This window comes from Parasteatoda tepidariorum, chromosome 4, assembly GCF_982258835.1.
Source record: "Parasteatoda tepidariorum strain Cologne lab strain chromosome 4, Ptep-v5.0, whole genome shotgun sequence".
Lineage (NCBI taxonomy): Eukaryota > Metazoa > Arthropoda > Arachnida > Araneae > Theridiidae > Parasteatoda > Parasteatoda tepidariorum.
Genome location: NC_141758.1, coordinates 55,117,434 through 55,142,128, shown reverse-complemented (window position 1 = coordinate 55,142,128; position 24,695 = coordinate 55,117,434). Strand labels below are relative to the sequence as shown.

The following is a 24,695-nucleotide window of genomic DNA, read 5'->3' as shown; positions in this document are numbered from 1 at the left end:
TTAAAACTTGAATACTTTCGGAATAATTTCGAATGTTCTTTTTTGCCATATTCGTCTTCGTTTTTTTACTATAACGCTTCGAAACCCCAGAGGGAATTATGAATAACCCTGTATATATATACATATATATATATATATGTATTAACAAGCATGCAATGAATATAGACCTTAAATACTATCCGTATTTCATATAAACTTGGTGGATAACTTTCAAAGGCCTTACTTTTTATTTACCATTTATACAGCTCATTTATATTCCAAAGATAATTAATAGCAGTTTTTTATTATAATTATTTTGATTAGGTTGGACAATGTCTCAAAGATTTAAAAAAAGTAAGAAATTGGTGAAAAAGTAAGTACGAAAATTTTCCATTTTATTTTTATTACGATTAAAAATTCGATTAGACTGAACTTCACCAATGAGTTAATTTAAGATTTACGAGCACAGCAAAGCGAAAGTGTTACTTTCAAGAAGGCGTACTTGAGTTGTCTAAAATCTAATTGCAAATAGCTTAATGTTAACATTTTTCAGTGCGAGGCCATGATAGAGTAAAATTAGTTCGATTTTCATTTTCTACACTTATTTATACTTAATATTATACCGATATTAAAACATTTATTTAATTAGCTTTATTTATGTCTTACTCTATCCTGTAGATAATCAAGAACATGTCCATGAGGCAGTTTTTAATATACAGGGTGTTTATAAAGTCCCGGACCCATTTTGATGCTTAGTTAATAACTCATAAAATAATAAAGATAGATTAAAATTAATAACATAAATGGTTAGATAGACTCAAAAAGTTTCATGGCCCTTGCCAATGAGCTTCCACGTGTGCCCCCTTTGTCGCACGGAGAAATCAAGTTGATAGTCAATTTCACGCCAGGCAGCGGCAAGCATGTCGGCGTCCACAGAGGCTATTGCGGTTGTAATTCTGGCTTTTAGGTCATCGATGTTCAACACGATCCTCCTGTAAACATTGTCCTTTATAAATCCCCAAAGAAAAAAGTCCAGCGGCGTTATATCAGGTTATCTGGGTGGCCAAGGAATTGGAACCACCTCGCCCAATCCATGTTCCTGGAAAACGGTCATTCAAAGAATTACGAACGATGTTACCCCAATGAGGTGGTGCACCATCTTGTTGCAAAAAGACATGTGGCTGAAGCTCTACTAATTGTGGAAATACGAAGCTTTCCAACATGTCTATGTATACGACCGATGAGACCGTATTTTCTGTAAAAAAGAAAGGCCCAATGACTCGGTCGTGCACTAGTCCACACCACACATTAACCTTTGGGGAATCCCTTCGTGTCTCACGGTATTCATGGGGGTTTCATATGCGCACATTATGGTGATTAACAATGCCAGAAACATGAAAGCTTGCCGCTACCTGGCGTGAAATTGACGATCGACTTGATATTCTCCGTGCGACGAAGGGGGCACGCGTGGAAGTTCATTGACAAGAGTCATGAAACTGTTTGGGTCTATCTAACCATTTATGTTATTAATTTTAATCTATCTTTATTATTTTAGGAGTTATTAAACATCAAAATGGGTCTGGGACTTTATAAACATCCTGTATTATTTTTAAACTTTATTATACGACTGTGAAACAGACGTAATAATAATGGTATTTTTCAATTTTCTGGCATTTTCCAAGATATGTTATATAACCTTTTGTTTTATTATGTCAAAATTATTCTTAGCTTAACTAATTTGATTAAAACAAAATTAAATCTGATTAATATTTCGATCTGAGAGGAGTTTTTAAATAATTATGTATTTGATTAATATTTGACGCTGTTCCTATGAATAATTTTTTTAAATTAATATTAGTGGTAATGTTTTCAAATATTATATTGGAACGCTAGTGAAAATGTTCAATCTAAAATGAATTCCTGTTTTCAATATGAATTGTGGAAAATGTTCCACTTACCTTTAGACCGCCAATTTGATGATTCATAAACCTTTATTGGTTTTAATTACAAATAGATGAAGATGAATTTACATGAAATGGTAAATGATGATTATAAAGTGATGAAAACATTTAGTTAGGTATTAGCGCTGCATGGCGCGTCTCTATTTACATTACATCTACTTCTACTGTTTTTAAGTTTTTTAAAAAATAAAAAGTTAATACTTCTGATGCGCCGGTGGCGCCATCTGGGGATAGTTTTCTGGTATGAGGGGGATGAGGGCTCGTTACATCCTCCCACCTTGAGTTTTGGACGACGAATGTCATGACGAAACTCAATTAGTCACTTCAAGTCTATAAAGTTTTCGACATGGTCGTAAGTATGATCCATGCCGAGTTTTTACGCGCACCACTCTTGTTTTTCCATCTTTGCCGGGGTAAAGAGCTTCTATTTTGCCCAAAAGCCAATTGATGCGTTTGTTGTTATCGTCTCCTACGAGAACGATTTCTCCTTCTTTAACTTGAGAGTCTTTCTTTTTACGGGCAAAATCCTTAAGTTGTCCTAAATATTCAATTCGGAAACGTTTTCTTAAGTCCTCTCGAATTTTTTGACGATAGGCAAATCGTTTTTTCATCCTGGTGGCATCAATTAAATCAATATCTGGTACTCCAGATTCTTTAAGTTCGTGCAAAAACATGGCAGGTGTTAATGGTATCAGGTCCTCTAGATCTTCTGAGATGTACGTAAGTGGTCTGGAATTTATGATGCTTACAACATCACAAATGACTGTGTATAGCTCTTCATAGAGAAGGTTTGCTCTTCCAAGGACTCTTCGTAAAATTGATTTCAGCATTCCAATCATTCTTTCAAAAAATCCACCCCACCAGGGTGCAGAGGGAGGATTGAACTTCCAGTGAATCTTTTTCGAAGTAGCAAACTCTTTTAGTTTTTCGAAGTCTACTGATTTCAGATCTGCAGCCGCTCGAGTCAGATTTGTGCCGTTGTCAGAGAAAACCGTTGTGGGTCTTCCTCGTCGTGTTATGAACCTTCTAAATGCCAACCGAAAGCTATCCGTGGAAAGTGAAGTTACTAACTCAACATGAATGGCTCGGAAAACCGCACAGGTGAACAGCACGATCCAACTCTTGCTTCCATCCTTCAAAAAGAGTGGTCCGCACAAATCCACTCCAATGACCTCAAAAATCAATGCTTCTCGTACACGATCTTCTGGTAGAGGACCACTTAGCACTTCTGTAGGACGAGCGCTGAATCTTTTGCAAATGACACATTTTTTAATCACTCGTTGAACAGTTTTTCTGCATCTGAGGATCCAATATTGTTCTCTTAGAACTGACATTACAATTTGAGTTCCGGCATGATTTAGTTCTTTGTGTTTATCAAGTATAAGGCAGTGAGTGACATTATGGTCAGATGGCAGAACAATAAGATACCTTCCTCATGGCTATTCTTGTTCTAACTCGTATAAAGCCTTCATCATCCGTTATAGTTTGTAATGAAGTATAGCAAGGCTTGGTTTCTTCTGCAAGGCATCTGTTCTGCACGTACTTCATAATAACCATTTCAGCGTCTTTCATTTCTTCAATAGTTAGCTGTTTTTCGAGGTTTCGTTCATCCGCAGCACTTTTGATGTTTCGATAAAATCTGTAAATCCAAGCAGTTACTCTTATCATTTTTCGATATGATGTTAAAGTATCATATAACGGAATTTGTCCTTTGAATAAATTTGTTGAACTCACTACCGTTTTTCTTCTTTCAGCGTTGATAATGTCCAAATCTGGATCGATAATATCTTTTGGCCAGAGCTGTGGTGGATCTTTCAGCCACATAGGGCCCTCCCACCATTTAGATTGCTTAAGGTGCTCTGCAGAACATCCTCGTGAGGGAAGATCAGCTGGATTAAGAGTTCCGGGAACATAATTCCATTCTTCTGGCAAACTGAGAGATCTGATTTCTTGGACTCTGTTGTAAACAAAAGGGGCCCAATTTTCATTCCTTTTTATCCAAAAGAGGGCATTTACTGAATCTGACCAGAAAAATGTAGGAATATTTTCAAGTCTTAAGTCTGATTTAACTCCATGTGCCAGTCTAGCTCCAATTGTACAGGATAAAAGTTCAAGTCTGGGTATTGTGACGGGTTTTAGAGGAGCTACTCGAGATCGAGCTTGAATGAGCTGACATGTCGAGTCTTCGTTTTGGCTTCTCAGGAATATGCATGTAGCATAAGCTACCTTGCTCGCATCACAAAAAATATGTAAACTTAATTTTCTCGAACCTTCAGGATTGTCCAAGAGACATCTCGGAATCGTTATATCTTTCAATTGACTTAGTTGTTTTTGCCATTTTTCAAACGTTTTTCTAATAGAAGATGGTAATTCTGCATCCGAAGTGCATTTTAGCTTCCAGCACTCCTGAAGCATGATCTTCAGTCTTAATGTTACTGTACACGTGTAACCAATTGGGTCGAATACTTTGTGAACTTCAGACAGGATTCTTCTTTTGGTTAAAGTCTCAGATGAATGCGATGTTTCCTTTAAGTCCAAAGTCAATGAATCAGTACTTAATTTCCAAATCAGTCCCAAAACTGGTACTTTTCTTTCTTCATTAGGGATGGCTACTTCTTGTGAATTTAGGATACTATGCTCCCACCCTCTTAGATCGAATTGAGCTCTCTTCAATATATACTGCGATTCAGTAATAAATTTGTGCAAATGTTCTCTATCTTCAACACTGGTTAAGCAATTATCTACATAAAATGATTCTTCTAATTTAACTGCAGTTTCCAGCATTGATTCTGGCGCTTTCTTCAAATGGTACTGTAGAGTGGCTCCCAACAAATATGGACTGCAAGTCAAGCCAAACACCACTCTTCGATGTTGGTAAATTTTGATTTTCGAAAGGTGTCCATTTTCACACCATAGAAATCTTAGGAAAGGTCTATAAGCTTCACTCAGTTGGATCTGTAAGAAAGCTTTTCGAATATCTGCAATGACTCCAATCTTATTTAATCTAAATCTGTTGATCACTGAAGGAATGAGCTCCACAAGATTAGGTCCTTTTTCAAGACAATTATTGATAGAGGGGAAATTTTTTATTTTTGTCGAACCATCAAAAACAGGTCTGATCTTGGTAGTAGAATTTTCTTTTATCACTGCTCGGTGGGGCAAAAAAAGTTCATTGGTGGCTGTATTGTCTGGGTCAACCTCTTCGATAATTCCCTCTCGTAGCCATTCTTTAAACACCGCTTCATAATCTTCTAATATTTCTGATTTCTTTAGGGACTCAACGCAGTTCTTCAATCTTCTTTCAGCAACACTTCTATAATTCGGCAAAGTAGGGTGATTTAAGATCCATGGAAGGCTCACTTCATATCTCCCATCTTCAAGTACCTTTATGTTGCGATTAAAATGGTCTTCGGTAGCTTTTGCAATTTCTTCTCCTGATTCTTTTTCACCTGGGTCTAATATCCCTAACGTATCTAGTTTCCAGAGATCCGAAATTTTAGCCTGAGCCACATGAAGGGACAAAACTGTGTTGGTACTATTACTGTTTTCGGGATCACGAGTTTTACCCATAAGTGTCCAACCTAATCGCGTTTCGAATGCAATTAAATTTTCTGAAACCGATTTAATAATACCTGTGAAAAGTTTACCGCAAACGTCGGCTCCGATAAGTAAATCAATTTCTTTAGTTTCTGAATTCGACCCTTCCATGTTTTTATAATCGCAAAATTTAATTCCTAACTTATTCGCTTCTTTTATCCACGAGCCGTCTCTTATTTTAGGAATTTCTGTACAAATTTTTTCCTGATCATAAACTTCAAAGTTACAAAAATAATCCCGATTTAAATCGCTCAAAAATATTCTGTATTTATTATGCTGATTAGTTCTTTGTAATCCACCGAAAAGACTATGATTTAAGTTTTCTTGCCCTATTGGTTTGTAACCTATTTTATTTATTGTTTCTTTTAAAAGATACGACTTTTGGGACCCCGTGTCTATCAATCCGCGTATAACTATGTCCTTTTTTCCGTTTATTAAGCGAATTGTTAACGTTTGCATTAATACTTCCGGATTACAAGTTTCATTCGATAAAACCGTACTTTCCACTTGACTATCTGTTTTCTTTTCCGGACACATAAATGTATAATGGCGTCTAAAACAAAAATCGCATTTTACAAAACTCCTGCATTTTTTAGCCGTATGGCCAAAGCGAAAACAAATAAAGCAACAACCGCTTCTCTTTAAAATATCCCTTTTCTCATTCATTTCTTTCATTTTAAATTCATTACAATCCCATAAATTATGTCTATCGTTACCGCAAGAAATACATTTATTTTTCTTATTACACGATTCATTCAATAAACCTGACGCCGTTGATATGCGATTCTTATTTTGTTTATGCGAATTCTCGCCTCCACTGCTACGCTTTGAGGAGGGGAAGGGGGAACATTCTGAAACTCGTGTTATAGACGAACTCAAGGCCGTGGCTTTTTCTCGGCTAATTACTTCTGTTTTTAAAATATCGAGGATCTCTGATACTTTCCACTCATCATCATTGCTATATTTTTTGGTTATTTCTAACACTATATCTGAGGGAAGTAATTTAATAAGTATAGGACAGAGTAAAGCCCCGAAATTTTCCTGATTAATTCCCAAAGATTCTAAATTTCTTATTTCAGTTTGACAAGAATCAAAAAGTTTTCTTAATGAAAAAATATCTGTTGATTTTTCTACTGGGGTTAAACTCAACAATTTATTCAAATGAGAGTTAATTATCAACGTTTTCTTGCCAAAGCGTTCTTTTAATGTTTCAATTGCTGATACATAATTATTATTTGTTAAACTGAATCCCTTAATCGCATCTGAAGCCGATCCCACTAAATATGTTTTCAAGTAATTAAACTTTTCAACATTCGACAAACCAGTGTTTTTATCTATGGCAGATTCGAACTGATCGTAAAATCTTTGTTAGTCTGCAGGATCGCCAGAAAATTTCTCTATAGTTAAAAGAGGCAGTTTCACAGAAGAAGTTTCATTTATTCTTATATTAGTGTTTATCTTCGGTTCAGAAATGTTCGAATTTAACTCAGGAGACACTACCGACAGTTTTTCTATTTTTCTGTTTAATCTGCTTTTACTTCGTACAATATTTGTCAAATATTCATCACACTTTATAATTTCTGTATCGATTTCATTTACATCCGTAATACCCTGCTGAATTTCGAGATCAATTTCTTTCAATTGTTCTTGTTTTAACATTAATTCAGACATTAACTCATCCAATTCATCTATTGTAACCTTATCGTCTTGATAAATGTTTTCGATTTTGGTTAATAACTTAGTTGTTAATGACCTTATCGTAGTACGCTTTTGTTTGGATTTCTCCATCTTAATTTATAAGCGAACTATTTATACACTTAAAGTCACTATTCTATGAAACTAAATTTCTAATCGAAAATAAACAAGAAATCTCTTAATGGCGGTCCCTGTTCGGGCGCCAGAAAATGTTCAATCTAAAATGAATTCCTGTTTTCAATATGAATTGTGGAAAATGTTCCACTTACCTTTAGACCGCCAATTTGATGATTCATAAACCTTTATTGGTTTTAATTACAAATAGATGAAGATGAATTTACATGAAATGGTAAATGATGATTATAAAGTGATGAAAACATTTAGTTAGGTATTAGCGCTGCATGGCGCGTCTCTATTTACATTACATCTACTTCTACTGTTTTTAAGTTTTTTAAAAAATAAAAAGTTAATACTTCTGATGCGCCGGTGGCGCCATCTGGGGATAGTTTTCTGGTATGAGGGGGATGAGGGCTCGTTACAAACATGATGAATTTCCTTAGAACTTTTTTTACCTAACAATTTTAATTGATGCACATTTTTCATTTGCACTTTCTTTCATATTTTTTATTCTTGTTTACTATTTTTCTCATCTGCATAGTTAATGAAATTGATTTCTAAATAAATTAAGGCATCAATTACTTTTTATTTATTCATATTCGGTGTCTGAAAAAATTGTAAAGAATTATTTTTTTTAACTCGATTGTGTTTCTGTGAGATTTTCGGCGTATGACAAATACGGCACCTGTGGGGGCTTTGCCTTCTCCGAAGATGGTTGTAAGCGGCGCAAGTAGATAAATTTAAAAGGAGAAAAAATGTAGCATTGTAAAAGCTATTTGAAAAAATAAAGTCTGTTTTTTTAAAATTAATGTTAAGAAACTGTGCAATAACAGTGCAACTAACTATTGTTTTTCTGAAATCTTAAAGTTCATGCATAAAGTGCTTCAGTTTATTTATTCTTACTTATGTACCTTTCTTCAGATTTCCTATTTAGACTATTTAACGTACTTCTATTCCTTATAGAAATGTTCCACTGCCAATAATTTTGATTGATAGCCACTCTACTGCGGAAAAATATGATTCTTATTTAAAAACTTTAAGCGAGGTAAGTCGGGTCAATGCCGTGTGTTTAAAATTTAAGGGAGGGTTGTGTTAATTGATCAAAATGTTTACTGCATATATCACTGGTAAATATATTTCGAAATTAAACGAGTGTTAAATTTGAAAATATAATTAAAATAAAGCTTTCCCGCAACAGCCCATGGTGGGTCAGACTCACACCCTCCACTAGGAGCATGATGGTGACAATGTGGTCAACACTGCGCATCCATCGCCTATACCACAAGGTGATCTGCAGCCGTGATGGCTCAGGGGATAGAGCGTTCACCATCCAATGAGGTTATTTATATCCAACCGGGTTCGAATCCCACCAATGGCTGGTTGATATGAATCCGCATCCGGCTTGCACCGACCACAGTGCTGACGTGATATATCCTCAATGGAAAACGGAACAAGGGTTGGAGTCCCTTTGCCACCAGGCTAACCTTGTGAGGTTCTCGTGATCTTCCTCTCCATGTAACGCAAATGTGGGCTAGTTCCATCAAAAAGTCCTCCTCGAAGGCAAATTTCTCCCAATACTTGATCCAGGAGTTCCCTTGTCTTCTGGATTGGGTTCAAAATTACAATACTACGGAGTTGGACATTAGAAGTCGCACACCCAGAAATTGGATCGGCTGTTCAACGACAAGCAATTTCTTTTCTTAAATTTTTTAAAATTCCAATATTGGATCTTACAATACCCTATCCAATATTCCTCACGCGTGATTTTTAATTTATTATATGAGATTAATCAATGAGGAGAAGCAGAGGGATGAGTCAGTGAGGGAGAATAACGAATTTAGTCAGAGCGATGCAGCTGGAGGCAACAAGGCCAAAAAGGGAACTATAAAACAAGGAGTTCGTAAAGGTAAGCGAGCTAACCGCCGTTGGCGACTGTTACTGTCATAAACTTCTCTTCGCTTGGCTTCTCATAAACTTGTCATAGCATAGCTTCCCTTCGCTTACTCATACGTATATATCTTTCAAGTGTCTTCTCTAACATTTGTTTTTACTATATTTATAGCAAATGTAAACTGAATTTTTGTTTTGCAATTCGAGAATATAGTTTTATCACCTTAATAATCTAAGGAGAGAAATATAACGACAATAAACAGACAGTAAAGAAATAAATTTTCTTAAAAAAACCAAAATTTGTTCTCAGTAGTTTTTTACTTATTTGAACAGCGGACCCAATTTTGAGTATACAACTACCAATGATCAACTCCATAGCCTTGTAATTTTGTACCCAATCGAGACACAAGGACAAGGGAACTTCAGGATCAAGTATTTGGGATGAATTTGCTTTCATGGTGGACTTTTTGACGCAATTAACCAACATTTGCGTTATATGGTGAGGAAAACCCCGAGAACCTCCCACGGTTACCCCTTGGCAAAGGGATTCTAACCTATGATCCCTCGACCATTGATTATATTTTACATCAGCACTCACTGTGGTCGGTGGGAGCTGGATGCGGAATTCGTATCGACCAGCCGACGCTGGGATTCGAACCCGGATCCCCTTATTGGAACGCGAGCGCTCTATCCTCTGAGCCACCACGGTTCCTTAAGTAAAATTTCAGAGAAAATAAGTTAATTATATCAATAATACAATCTGAAGAACAAACACGAGAGTTTAACTATGCAGGGTGTTTCGCAAAGAACGCCTTTAATATGTATTTTCAGATGAAACGATAAAATCTATGGTTGTTAGGGATCACAATTTAATATTTAAACAATAAGAAAAAGAAAGTAATTAAGTCGAATCTCGATGTAACGACACTCGTGATCCGGGTGAATACGAGCGTTATAATGTTAGGTGGTTACATCGTGAATACATAGTTAATATTAACTCACAGCTAAAAAGAAGTAATTTAATATGAACAATATTTTACAATTTATAAAATACCTGAACCTATTTTACAAATTTTGAAATTAACAATACGAATTTCGAAATTAACACTAAAATTGGTAACCTTTCTTTTTATAAAAATAAATACTTTAAAGAATACCCCTTGAAATAATATTTAATTGATGAAAAATGCAACTAAAACGATAAATTGGTTTGGCGCTGCTATTTTCGGTAAATAACCATGCGGCAAAAAAACTGCGACGACCACAAGTTTTATTCGAAACTAAACAACGTAAGAAGGCTGACATGTCACAAAAACACAGAATACAATTTACAATCAAGAAAATTATGATTAATATATTTATCGTATCCTTTGAAAAGAAGATTACAGATTAAAAATGACCTTAGAATACGACAACCTAGGAATAAGAATTTAGTGGTTTATGTCATTCTTCCTTCATTCAAAGGGTATTCAAGGTGTTTTATATTTATTGTATAGCAACATCAAAGGAAATAATGGTTTAAATAATTTCTTTGAAACTTTTTCTAAATCAACTAACTAAATTTTGGTCGCTATATTGGAAAGAACAGTTCAGTTCGGACGTTCTAATTAAAATAACATTGCTTCTATGGAATAGCAAAAGGGACTTCATGCACCATCCTTGTAATGAAAGGGTCGTTGTAATGGCGGTCGTAATAAAGAGGGTAGATTGTATTATCGAAATCTGATTGTTCGTTAAAGAGATTGCTCAAAACAAGGGAGAAGCTTAAAAACTCTATAGTTCATAATGAATCTGAAAGATGATTCTTAACAAAATTAAAGCGAATTCTATAACTATACTATTCTATTATAGTATCACGTGGTAAACAAACTGGTTTTTTGTTTAGTTTACCTTTGTTTTGCTCAAATCAACCTCGATAAAGTTTCTTAATAGAGTGATAACATTTTTATTTAAGTAAATATTAATTTTTCCTAGTTTGTTTATTCGTCGGCTTCAGTTTTTCCAATGATTAAAAAAAAAGCATAATTTAAGGTTGATTCATAGCGGAATACCTATTTAAGTATTAAACTGGAGTTTATCCATTACTTTAAAATTCTTTTTATTTAAGTACGAAGAAAACAAAAAACAAAACAAAAAAATGATATAAAATATCTATATATTAAGTCATAGTTCATTTGATTTCACGAATTCTTCTAATAATAATTTTCCTAATAATAAAAAAATGGCTAAATTTGTTTTTCAAAATACATAAAACTTTTACCATTTTAATTTTCCAATGTTTGCTGGTTTAATGAAAATCATTTAAATAATCTATTTAGGAGTACCCACGGACCATCAAGAATTTTAATAATGAGAAAAAATCAATTCAAGCCAAAAAGGGAAACCTTCTTGCCTTTATGGAACAAATTAAAGGCGATGTAGAGGTAATTTTCCCCCCTTCTTTTTCTAGGTACTGTTATAGTCTTAAGCACTTTCATCTAACATTTTTAAATAAATAATACATGCTACCATAATAACTTTTTAAATAAAAATATTGAATGTGTTAAATAAAAATATTGAATGTAAAAATTACTATATTTGTAACAATTTTTACATATTGTAAAAGATCAATTCAATTTATCAGAGAATATTTATAAATAAATACAGCATATATTTTTTTTATTCATTTTTAAACTGTTTTGTTCTATGAATTAGAAGATAGAAGAGGTTTTAAAACTTGTACATTTTGATAAAATATAGACTAAAAATGACATTTAAAAAATATCTGTAACTTTAGGTGCAAAACTAATTTCTGATTTGAAATTCTCACACCCGAATTGGGCAAGATAAAGTATTTGTATAAATGCAACAAAAAATTTGTTCCACACATAGAGTTGGTTGCAACTCTATGGTTCCACACTGTTACACAAATTATTGAAAAAAAATGAAATTTAGAATTATTGTAAGGTGAGTAAAGTATTGTAAACGTGATTGTTAAATAAAAGAAGGAAATAATTCGTGAAAATCTAATGCGCGAAATAATTCCGGGTGTTTAATATGTAAATTAACAGTAAGATCTAATCGGTGAGAAAATTTATTAATGTATTAACTTGTTCAAAATTTAAAAGTAGAAAACGTAGAGGATTAAATGACTCACTTATCGACGAGGATTTAATTTTTTTTATTTTTATTAAGAGTGGTTGTTAGGGTGCATAATGCACTTAAAATTCAGTCATATTAAAAATAAATATACATGCAGAGTCAAATGATTGTGAAAGAACAAAAATAATATATTGTTAATCGACAAAAGTAGAAGTAAAGGCTAATTCGGTTATCATTATAAATAATGTTTACTGGTACATAAATTTTGATTTGAACTTCTGCTTTATTTCAGGAAATGAAAATTGCTGTTATAGAATTGAAAAGCCTGCATGTAAAGGAACAGGAATTTGCCAGTGAAAAAGAAAGAGAAATTAATTTGTAATGAATTGTTTTAACACTAAAGGCAAATTTTTGATGATATTGTTTCTTCTAAAACTATATGTAATTGTTAATGGCGTTAAAATTATTTTTAAATTTAATTTCGTTAGATTTTTTTTTGTTTTTTAAAATTGGATTTTCTTTTTAATTATAAGATGTAAAAAAATATTTTTTGCTTGTTATTATAGTACGTTATTTTAAGTTTAGATAATTTAATTAGAAGAATGCGTAATATATTATTTATTGAAAATTGTTTAGGAGAATCTGCTTTATACTTTTGTGGAAAATAACAAGTTAAAGTAAATTTCAATGCCTCGTCTGCATAAAAGTTTTTCTAAGTTTCAGATTTTCATGGTCAAAATAGATAAATGATGAAAATACTCATAATTACGACATATATTCAAATAAATAATTCTAAATTTTACAGAAATAACATTACGTACTGTAACAATTATGTACTCAGTAATGGATTTAAGGAAGTGATTTCTCTAAAAATTAGAAAAAACTTTTCTAAAAATATTTTTTTTAGTGTATAAAGCTTAAAATATTTTTTCAGGGGAGGACGTGCAGAAGGAGCTCAAAATGTATGATTTATAATTGTAGATGAGCAATGTAATTTCGGTTTCCTAACTCGTAGTCCTAAAGTCCTGAAGCGACATTATATATATATATATATATATATATATATATATATATGTATTATTATTATTATTATTATTATTATTGTTGTTGTTATTAAACATACTTTTATCGTAGGAATAAACAAGTATGCTTCTTTTCATTTTGCTTATTTATTTTAGGTTGAAAATTCAAATGGAAGAAGCTGAAAAGCGTAAGCAAGATTTTAATGAGTGTATTGAAAAATACACACTTATGAGGGATAAACTAGACAGTTTAGCCAAATCTAACGAGGTAACATTAGATGGGTCTATTTTATAAAAATATTTAACCCTATTAAAACTAAATAAATGGTTAAAGCAAATAAATAACATTGTAGAATTTGATGTTTGATGCATTTATGAGAAATAATTTATCGCTTTTGGACAGAATATTATCTGATATAAGACAGATATGTGGAAAAACAAAACTAGGCACAATTTGTACCCTAAATAAGACTATACTAACGATGGGTAAACAAAGAAATTTTAAAAAAAAAAAACAAAAAAAAAAAAAAAAACAATACAGGATTGGGCTAAGCTTTGACGTTTTTCCCTTTAATTGTTTTCATTAATGTAATTGAATACAAAATTAATATAATGTTCTAAAAATACCCTTGGCATTTTTTTTTTACTTAAAAATATAATATCTAATTTTAGTTAGATCATTTTTAACCGATAATTTTAGTGTCCCTTGTAAAAAATTTCTAGTAGAATGCTAACATTAAAAGTTCTTTTACGTAAATAAATATTGTTGTAAATATTCTTTATTAACATTTGTTTATTACATTGTTATGCTTTTAATTTAATGTAATGTTTTTTTTCTTTTCTTTTTTTAGTGTTTTTTATGGTCCGTGAAAATGTGTTAAGCTTTTGATATTAGTTAAAGTAAAAAATATTGCTAGTTTTTTTTAAAATTATTGATAACAATTTCATATTCCTCATATTTTTATAGATATATTAAGGCTTGGAAGTTCTACTATTGTTATTTAGAAATGAATCATTCAGTTAAAGAAAAGGAGAGAAAAACTGTGAATATTCAGAAAATAAAATATTGCACGGAAATTTACTGGAGTTATAAGTTGTTAGAATTTGAAAAAAAGGAAGGAAAAATTCAAAATTTTGCTAGCGTTTTTAAATTAATAAGAACAACATCGCGAAGACTTTATTAACAATATAATGCTTAAAAGATCTACCATACGTTTTGAAATAAATTAAGGAAAAAGATGTGAACACTGGACAGTGCTGGAGATAAAAGATTTCACGGGCTTAAAAGTTGATCGAAATCCTGAGCTTCTAGATTTTGGGGCATAAAAAACGTTGATATGCGTTAATTTATTTGAAAAAATGCTATTAATTTCGAATTGATAGAATAAGTTAAATAAGTTACTTCATCATAGTGCATTTATTACCGAATGGTTAAGTCGTTGAGCTCTCATATGAGATCTATCCCCGGTAGTGGTTAGAAATTCATCCTGTTTTAGATTAATGGGTACCTGCTTTTCTGGGAAGTAAAGGCGGCTGGCGCGTGATATCAACCTCATTGCTACCAATCCTTGATCATGAAGTTGTTAATCTTTAACTTCCATAACCCTTTGGTTCAAAGCAGGCTATTTCGAGAATGCGTTCATTTATACGCTTTTTTCTTTGCAAAAAATTAAGGTATCCGACTACCTTAAAAACGAGGATTTTGACAAAAAGTCACTATTTCATTTTATTGTTTGATAATAATGCCCAATTTTTCTAGTTTTCAAAACTGTTTTGTTTTTGAATGCACATCAAATAGAACTTTAGTTATAGCTATTTTAGTAACAGACGACAGCTGTCAAACTTACCAAAAATTACAAAAATGAAACCGATAGTTTCGGTTCCATTTTCTATTTGTGTGCTTATTTCTCTTAGATATTTCGCTGTTGTATTATCCTTAATTAATTACTATAAAAATATTTTTACTTCTAATTATTAATAAAAACTATATTTAGACATATATATTAAAGTAAAAAAATACTGTAAGATTGTTGTTTAATAAAAAATTGTTCGTGTGTTGAATGCTTTATAAGTAGTAGACTTTTGATGGTATTCACTGACTACGCTAAAATATCACTACAAAAAACTCCAGGCATTAAATATGAAAATGAAACTAAGAAAATGTGTGAAGGAATGTGCCCCCTATAAAATATAATAATTTCCAACTGACAAACATTAATAGTTTTTAAAAAAAATGTAATTATGAACTTTAATTATGTTTTTCTCAAAATGAAAATTTTACTTTTTTTTGTATGCGGAAAACAAGATAACTCAACCAATTATTATAAATTTGTCTTCAAACTTTCAGAGATTGTTTCTGGTATTGGTGGTTATATAACAGACCTCCAGAATTCAGATATCTGTATTATTTTTTGTTTTATGAGATATTTTGCAGTAGATAATGTGAAGAAAATGAGGGGAAAAAATGGAAAAATATGCTTAACACTCCATAAATTTTATTAATTTCATGATATCATTTAAGTTGAGGTTCATAACACTTCAGAGGGTTATACGAAACTGCTCAGAAAGTTTGACAGCTGTATGTACAATAGTTTTTTGTGTAGAGTGATTTCCGTTAATGAGTTATTTTCATTAAAATTATCTAAAAAATTTTCTTTAAACAAAAAATTTCTTGTGCTTTTACTTTTTCTCTATTAAATATGTTTATTTAAATTAACATATAATATAAATTGTAATAATGTTGTGGAAAATACTTATTTATCAAGAATTTTGTCCCGAAGCTAGTCTGATACCTTAAAACCAATTGTCTTAATTTAATAGGATAATTTTTATCAATCTTGTAGAACTAAGTATGGTTGACGAACTATATTTGATCCTCTGTTTCCTACTACTAATGTTGATTTTTCTGTTAACTATGATTTAGTTATAAAATATAAAAATATTTATATGCATACCGGGGGTTAATTAATATCAATGTATTTACCTAATTCATAATTTTATTAACAACAATACTCCCTTCTTTAAATAAAAAATACCATCTATAGAACAAACATCGCCTATAAGGAAATGCATTTGATTACCGTTAAACTATTTTATTTATATAATTTTATATTTATTTTAGTTTGAAGCAATTTGTTTTGTAGTTCTGAACTACAAAATCATTACCAACCTCAAAGATGGATGTATTAATTATGTATTTTTTTCAAAATGTCTAAGTTACATTGTAATTTGAATATTTTAAAATGAATGCTTAAAAGTAGAAATAAATATAAAGAGCGTTAAAAAAATTTTAACTCAAAAATTGTGTAAATCGTAAAATTGCTGATTATTTAAAAATAAATGTTTTTTAAATGCTTGGTATTTTATTGTAATATTGCAAAACTTCGTGCTTCATTAGAAACTAATTCGTATCATAAAAAATAATCTTCAGTAATTATACTAATGTACTCGCCACCATTTTCTTTTTCTGTTTCACAATGTTTAACATGTTTTTGAATTCCATCCTTAGAGGAATAGTGGGTAATTCTCTAAAAATATTTATCAATGGTATAGAAATTTTTTTTTTCGGCGTTTAAATTTTTTTGTGTAAACTAAAACAGTTGAACATTTGAAGGGGGTAGGTCAGCGGTATATGGCGGATGATAGAGGACTTCCTATTTTAAATTCTTCAATTTTTGCTAGATCTAGCGAACGACCAGCGACACGTGATTTAGAATTGTCATGAAAATCAAGGATGCATTTTCGCAAGTAGACTGTTTGCTTCAAGAGTTTAAACATTAATCTGAATTAGTTGTTCCTAGTATTTTCCTGCTGTTAATATATAATATAAGAAAGCTCAATTTGTTATATTACTAATACTATGATTGTTTTACAGTTTGAAAACATTAGAAGCTTAGTACGGCATTATCTCCTTGTTCAGTCCTTTAATGAAGTAATTATACTTTTCTCAACTACTAAGTTTTTTACTCAAATTATATTTGATGAAATAATTGAGGTTAAAATATTTTTAATTTAATTCACTGTTTAACGCCAAGCAGAATTTTAAAACATAAATAGCATTGAAAGCTCGGCATTGTTAAAAAGAACTAAGCATTTTATTAAAAATATAAAAATTTGTGTGCTTACCCTTGTATTGGTTATTCTTGTTTACCTCTTTAATTATTTTATTTAGCATAAACTTTATTTGCGTTTGTTGATAGTAATTGACACGATTCAAAACTAAATTCTGTTTTTAAAATTAATTTTATTTTTATTTTAGACCTTTTTTGAAAGTTTTTAAACTGATAAATATTTTGCTAACCTAAAACTAATTATATTTCATTTTATTAGAATAACAGTAATAATATTACAAAAAGTTCTTTTGGAGAATCATGATGAATTCCAGCAAACGATTTCGAATTTTCTTTTGTATTTCAAAAATCGTTTTCACATTTTTCCACTAAAATAATATAACAAAAGTATACAATAAATTATCATAGCAAATGAACAAACTTAATAGTAAATTTAAATGTTCTTTTTTCCAAGTGAAAATCAGGAATCACATTAATATTAGTGATAGGAATCTTAATCCGTTCCTCTAATATATGATCTTTTTATTTTCAGATATTTATCCGAAAACAGCTTAATAGTGTTACAGCACGTGATGAAGGTATTGACAGCAACTTGACAACACATAAAGAACTCAAAGTATAAATGAGCATATAATTTTTTTTTTCTAATAGAAGCTATTTTTCAAATAAAGAATGAAGCTAACTGAAATATTATAAGAAGTTTATTATGAAGGGCTACATGCCCAAGTATTTAGATATGTTGACGGCAATTATGATCATTTTTATGTAAACGTGTTTTAGACGTAGTTCTATTAATCAGTCAACTTAGTGGTATATTTGCATTAAATTAAATTATTTTAAATAATGATAATTCTTTGTTATATTATCTGAATTCTTTTAAATAATTCTTTTTTTTCTTCCTTTTATCAGTTAACTTAGTAGTTCTTTTTATTTGTAATATTTGCATAAAATTAAATTTTTTTGAACATTAACTTTAAAAACTGAAGAAAACCAAACTGATACTCTTCAAAATGATGTTTTTTTTTATCACATCATGTAACACAAAAGTGTATTTTAAAATAAATTAACTGTAATGTTCTTGATTGAAAATTATCGTTAAACTCCTTAATTTGGACGAACCACACCTTTTAAAACGATTTCGCCTTAACATTTCCGCATTCAACCAATTAGTATCAGGCCTTATAAAGCGTTGAATCAACATTTGGATGTTTTAGACCAGTGGTGCGCAAACTAGGGGTCGCCAGAAGTTTTTTTGGGGTCGCCAAATTTTTATGAAATGCATTATCCCTGCATGCTGCATACCATGCAGTGTACATATAAAGAGTGAAGCGCCGTCACTCACTGTTTAATTGCAATGTCATGCAGTCCACTCTTTCTTTGACCGTAATGTATGTAAAGTGTAAAGACGCAAGTTTTTCTCTCCGGTAGATAGCGCCCTCTTCGCGGTAATTCGCCACTTTTACTGAAAAGCGTAACCGCAGGGAAAAGGCAAAAATTCGCTTCCGTGATCAGCCAATCAGATGGCGAGGTACGCGGTGTATCTGATAGTCAGAGTGAAGACGTGAAGTGTTCGCATGAAGTTGTAGCATGTAGCAGTTGGCCTGCAATTGTTTTAGTTTATCCTCGAGTTTTATCATGTGACGTTGTGTAATTTTGATTTTTTATATTTTTATCGGGCTTTGCTACTCTTTGTTATCAGGTATGTACTATCATTAGAGAAAGTTCTCTGTTAATTTTATTAAACTTCTCGAAAAAAAATTATAAAATTTTATATATTATTTGTTTTAGTCTAAATAATTTAACCCCTATCCTCATAATGGATAAATGTGTAATACGTACACCAGGTACAAAAAAATAAGAAAAAAAGTAAGAAAATACAATCTAAAAAAATAAGAAAATACAATGAGGAATTTATTAAGTATGGTTTTACATTTTGTGTTGTTGATGATGAAGAACTCCCGATATGTGTCATTTGCAACGAAAAATTATCAAATGAGAGCATGAAATCCGCTAAATTAAAAAGGCACCTGGAAACTAAACATAAAAGAACCTCAAAATAAACATGCCGATTTTTTTCAAAGACGAGCTGAAAATTCAAAGTGCACATTTAAAGAAATTTACAACAATACCTCAGAAAGCATTACGAGCTTCTTTAGAAGTTTCTTATCTAATAGGAAAAACAATGAAACCCTATACAATTGGAGAATCCCATATCCTTCCTGCAGCAACCACGATGACATCAATTATGAATTTCGATAAATATGGAAATGAACTAAAAACAATACCATTATCAAGAGATACCGTGTCTCGGTGGATTTCCGAAATGCCACGAAATATCGAGTCAGAAATCATAAGACGCATACAAAATTCATCTGTATTTGCTTTACAACTGGACGAGATTCCCGATATTACTAAAATGTCACAACTAATTACTTACGTTAGGTTTATTTTTAATGAAGATATAACAGAAACGTTTTTATGTTGCAAAAGTTTGGAGAAAAATAACTGGAGAAAAAATATTCGAAATAATAAATGAATATTTTGAAACAAAAGTCCCTTACCTGGGCAAACTGTGTTGCGGTTTGTACTGATGGTGCTGCAACATTAACAGGTTCGAATAAAGGGCTCAGAGGCTTAATTCAGAAGGTGGCGCCTCATATGGTATTTAATCACTGTATGATTCATCGGCAAGCTCTTGTTGCAAAAGATATGTAGGAAGAGTTGCACAACGTATTACAAGACGCTGTTAGTTTAATTAACTACATTAAATGCAACAGCCACAACAGCCGTCTCTTTTCAATACTTTGCAATGAGATGGGCTCAACGTATGAGAGATCACTGTTACACACCGAAGTCAGGTGGCTTTCACGTGGGAAAATACTACGACGGATATTTGATTTCAGAAATGAAGTGAAGCATAGATTGGAAACATAGATTGGCAAGTTATTATATCAATGAAGTTTGGCTAGGGAAGCTGGGATATTTAGTTGATATTTTCGAAAAACTTAACGACTTAAATTTGAGCTTGCAGGGTGAGAATTCAACTATCATAACTGCGGCCAGTAAAATTCAGGCTTTTAAGAATAAGCTTAGTCTCTGGCAAACTGAACTGAATAAGAACAACACCGACATGTCCCCTTGCTTTAACGATTTTATCAAGGAAAATAATATAGATGTATTTACATTTAAAAACATCATTTCCAATCACATTAAAAAGTTAAAGAAAACATTTTCGAGAAGATTCGAGGATTTTCCTGAAAACGATCTTGGTGGATTCGTGATCCATTTTCCTTTGACATATGTAGTTCAACTCTTCAAATTAGTGAGAAAGAGCAATTGATAGATCTAATTAGTGATTATACTCTTCGAAATCAATTTAAGACTCAGCCTTGCCAAAAATTTTGGCTATCCGTGGAAAAACAATATCCCGTTTTATGCAAGAATGCCATCAGAGTGTTAATACAATTTGCATCAACGTATTTATGTGAAACTGGATTTAGCAAACTAGTTTCAATAAAAACTAAATACCGCTCGCGTTTAAACCCTGAAGATGATATGCGAATTGCAATTAGCAACATACATCCAAGCATCGATGAGATAATTAGAAACTTGCAGCCACATACATCTCATTAAAGAGCAATTTACTGATTTTTGTGTTATACAAAAAGTATTTTCTTAAAATTATAAATAAAATTAATATGAGTCAAATATGATGATGTTTTTATTAGATGAAACGAAAGAAATGCGCGAAATATACATCGTATTTGTGAACATTTATCTCTAGGGGTCGCCAAAAATTTTCTCTCTACAAAAGGGGCCGCAGTCGCAAAAAGTTTGCGCACCACTGTTTTAGACGATGATTTTTTCAAAAAGTAAATAAAATGAAGCAGTTTAGTTTTAATTTTTTAAATTAATTCTTACAATATATATAACACAATACAATGCATGATCTATATTATGTTCACGCAGCATCACAGATACTTCATAATGAAGCAAGAAAAGCAATATCAAGACTTGATGAAGGAAACCGAGAACGTTAAAACTAAACTTTGCAATTTATATGATCATCTGGATGAGATTCATTACACACGAGTAAAAGAACATGAAAACTGGGAATTCTTAAGGCGGTACGTATTTTAAAGTCATATTCTAAACAATTTATTATCAACTAGAAGGATTCCACCCTGGCTCGATGCAGCGTACCAACCTTCACAACCATTTTATCACCACAATCATTTCATAATCATTTAAATTTCTAGACGAGTTATAAATCAAGTTGAAAATTGCTAAGCTGAAAGATTTCAAAATATTCTATTCCATTAGCATAAATTTGTTGTCATGTAAAATTACATTCTTGGAAATGATGCAAAGAATTGCTTATCTTATAATTCAAAAGTTTTTCGACTGTTATTAAATAAACAATAAAAATAATACTATTCTTTTACTCAAAGTTATTATGTGCGTGTAAATATCTTTGGATTACAAGAATTTTATAATTGTGTGCAAAAAATTGAAGATATGGTGAAATATGTAAAAAGTAAAATTTATATCAATTGGTCTAATTTTTGGACCGCTCTCCTTACCAAACTATTGGGACCATATATTCCAGATTGCGACTACCCCTATATTTTGGGGGTCATCAGAAATCTGAATCCATCGAAGAAGAGGTTTGTTTAATTTGAGAAAGTACGTTTTTGTATCTAATATGGAAATATCGTTTGTGTCTAATTTTGTTTATTTTTCCATTTCTTTTTTTTTTTTTTTTTTTTTTTTTTTTTTTTTTTTTTTGCTTAACACGTTCACGCCGGGGTGACCCACCGGTGGGTCACGCTAGGTTGTCTCATCGGGCGGCGCACCGGAGTAACAAATAAATTTCATTTTTTAGTTTTTCTCCGGGAATAATAAAAATCCGTAACTACCAATTGTTTCTAACGGATGCAATTTTTATATTGAATTGTTTCTTCGCAGTGAAAAATTTCCTTAAAGTGAATTGTTATTGTTGAGAATATATTAGCTCCTCCCGAATATTATCTAATATTGAAATAGTTCTTCTGCCAGTATTTTCTCTTTTCCGTCCCGCTTTCAGGTGCAACACCCGGCGTGAACGTGTTAAACGTCATTCCTGAAAAAAAAAAGGATAATTAAGAGCTTGTTCGCTAGAAAACAGAACTAATTTACACACAATCGAGAAACCGGTTTTACATCACTATCCTGGTCCTCGTTAAACTGTTCTACCTTAAAGTGTTCGACTTCGCGTGCAGGTCGTCGGGCTACCGAAGCAGGGGTGCCATCCCCTCTGCAGAGGATCAAACTTGTGATGGCATGTCTTCGAATCATCCTCAGGGATGTTTCCCAGATCGTCGCCAGTAGCTCAATGTGCAGCTCTAGTGCGACGTAGATGAACTACTACTACTACAACATTACCCTGTCTTACCCCACTTTCCCCTATTATTAATCTAATTAGTATAGATTAGACTACCTTCACTATATATTTTATAGATTTACTCATATTTAACTGATACATATTTTATAGATTTTTAATTTTGATCTAATGATTCTTGTACCTTAACATTACGTACCTTTATCTTAACATTAGTCAAAACCAGGCATTAACTTAGATTCATGATCAATCTCTTTAATTTTTAAAATATTATTTTTTAAAGAGCGTAAGTTTTTGACTTAAAAGCAGTTTAACTTTTTACATTTTTACAGATGGATCAATGAAATACATCATAAAATCAACCAGTATAAAGAAACTCCATGTTTGTGTAAGAATAGTATAAAACAACTTGAAGAGGTAAATGTGTTTAACAATAACTTCAAAATTTATAAACTTTAATTTTGTAATGAAATTTTATTATGTTAACAATTTAGTGGAATATTTTATTATAAATGATAATAATTGAGTCCCTGTGTCAAACATACGGGTAACATTCCTTGAATGTTAAAAGCATCAAAATTTACCGAAAGTAACGAAATAACAAATTTCTGATACGTGGAGTGATTGACAATTTTTCTTCATGGCTTTAAAATTATTCTTAACTATTTAAAGTAATGATTATTGGAAAAATTAGCGTTGAGTATCCCTATATTTTGTGAAATAATTGGATTTTAAAAACTTTGACAGATACCCTTGGCTCTTGTGTTATTATATGACAAATAAACAGTTGATAATATGTTAGCCTTTATTTTTAATAGAAAATTTTGCATACGAACAAACAGTACAGCTATCTCTCTGAAAACTTTGGCTCACATAAAGATTCCAGTAATGATTTTCACAAAAATATTTTTATATTTCAGCCAGAGCTTAAATTTACCATGGTATGAGTTTTAGCTATATTTCGTTTATTCAAATAATGTGGTGTTTAAAATGATTACATATTAAATTCATGAATGCAAGAATAAAATATAAGAGCATAAGTTTTGTTATCATTTTTTATGTAAAATAATATCTTTTGGAAGAATTGACAGCTATGCAGTTACATATTCTTATTTAAGGAGGAAAAAAGTATCGTTGTTTAACTACTGCTACCTCCAGATAGCAACAAAGAAACCTCTTTAACAGATATTGTTCATTAATTTTTTAATTGTAATTAATTATGTCAACTTGTTATCATTTAAATAACATTAATTGTAACTTATTCATATTTTTCCTTTAATTCTAAGTAATTAATTACAGAATTTCCGATACTATACATTTTAATAATTCTTCTTATTTAATTTCTTTTCAGCTTCCATAAAAAGATATAATTAATGCATGTTCACAATAGTATTCCATTTATTTATTGTTATTCATTGTAATCCATTCTCATATTTATTTTTATTAATTTTCGATAACAAATTATAGTATGTTGAATGTAATATCGAGCATTTTAATAATTTTTCTGATTTTCTTTTAATTTCGATAGTAAGTTTAAATTTTTATAAGTTCATTCGAATATTTTATGAATCGATCAATTATTTCACATTTTAATACTTTTTTTCTTCTTCTAATTTCCATTTAGATTCAAGATTTTATCGTTACAGCCAGAAAAATTACAAAGCGTTAGATTCAATAAGGATAATTTTCTAGATGATCTATAAGATTCAGCATCACTTACATTTACTGGTTATAATTGTTGCTTTGTTTAATTTTATAAATTGCATTACCAAATTTTCATTAATAAGTGAAAATAAATTTTCATTATTTTGTGTTAGTAATTATCTCTTTATGCTCATTTGTTTAATTATTTTTGAAGTTCTATTGCTATAACATTGTAGGAATATTTTTTCTAAGTGTTTAA

At 31.2% G+C, this 24,695-nt stretch overlaps 3 protein-coding genes across 3 annotated transcripts; 1 reads left to right on the top strand and 2 right to left on the bottom strand.

Moving 5' to 3' along the window:
- Positions 1 to 2,251: 2,251 nt before the first annotated feature.
- On the bottom strand, positions 2,252 to 3,274 carry LOC147810965 (uncharacterized). Its single transcript, XM_087162171.1, has one exon. It carries the CDS (start codon positions 3,272 to 3,274, stop codon positions 2,252 to 2,254), a length of 1,023 nt encoding a protein of 340 aa, XP_087018297.1.
- Positions 3,275 to 3,344: 70 nt separating this feature from the next.
- On the bottom strand, positions 3,345 to 5,648 carry LOC147810964 (uncharacterized). The gene has a single exon (XM_087162170.1). The coding sequence runs from the start codon at positions 5,646 to 5,648 to the stop codon at positions 3,345 to 3,347; it is 2,304 nt and encodes a 767-aa protein (XP_087018296.1).
- A 5,900-nt stretch (positions 5,649 to 11,548) lies between these two features.
- On the top strand, positions 11,549 to 24,605 carry LOC107442857 (uncharacterized). The gene is made up of 8 exons (XM_016056518.5): positions 11,549 to 11,662; positions 12,613 to 12,698; positions 13,499 to 13,610; positions 17,217 to 17,273; positions 17,945 to 18,028; positions 21,382 to 21,539; positions 23,125 to 23,209; positions 24,417 to 24,605. The coding sequence occupies exons 1-8, from the start codon at positions 11,636 to 11,638 to the stop codon at positions 24,459 to 24,461; spliced, it is 654 nt and encodes a 217-aa protein (XP_015912004.4). The 5' UTR covers positions 11,549 to 11,635; the 3' UTR covers positions 24,462 to 24,605.
- The last annotated feature ends 90 nt before the right edge of the window (positions 24,606 to 24,695 follow it).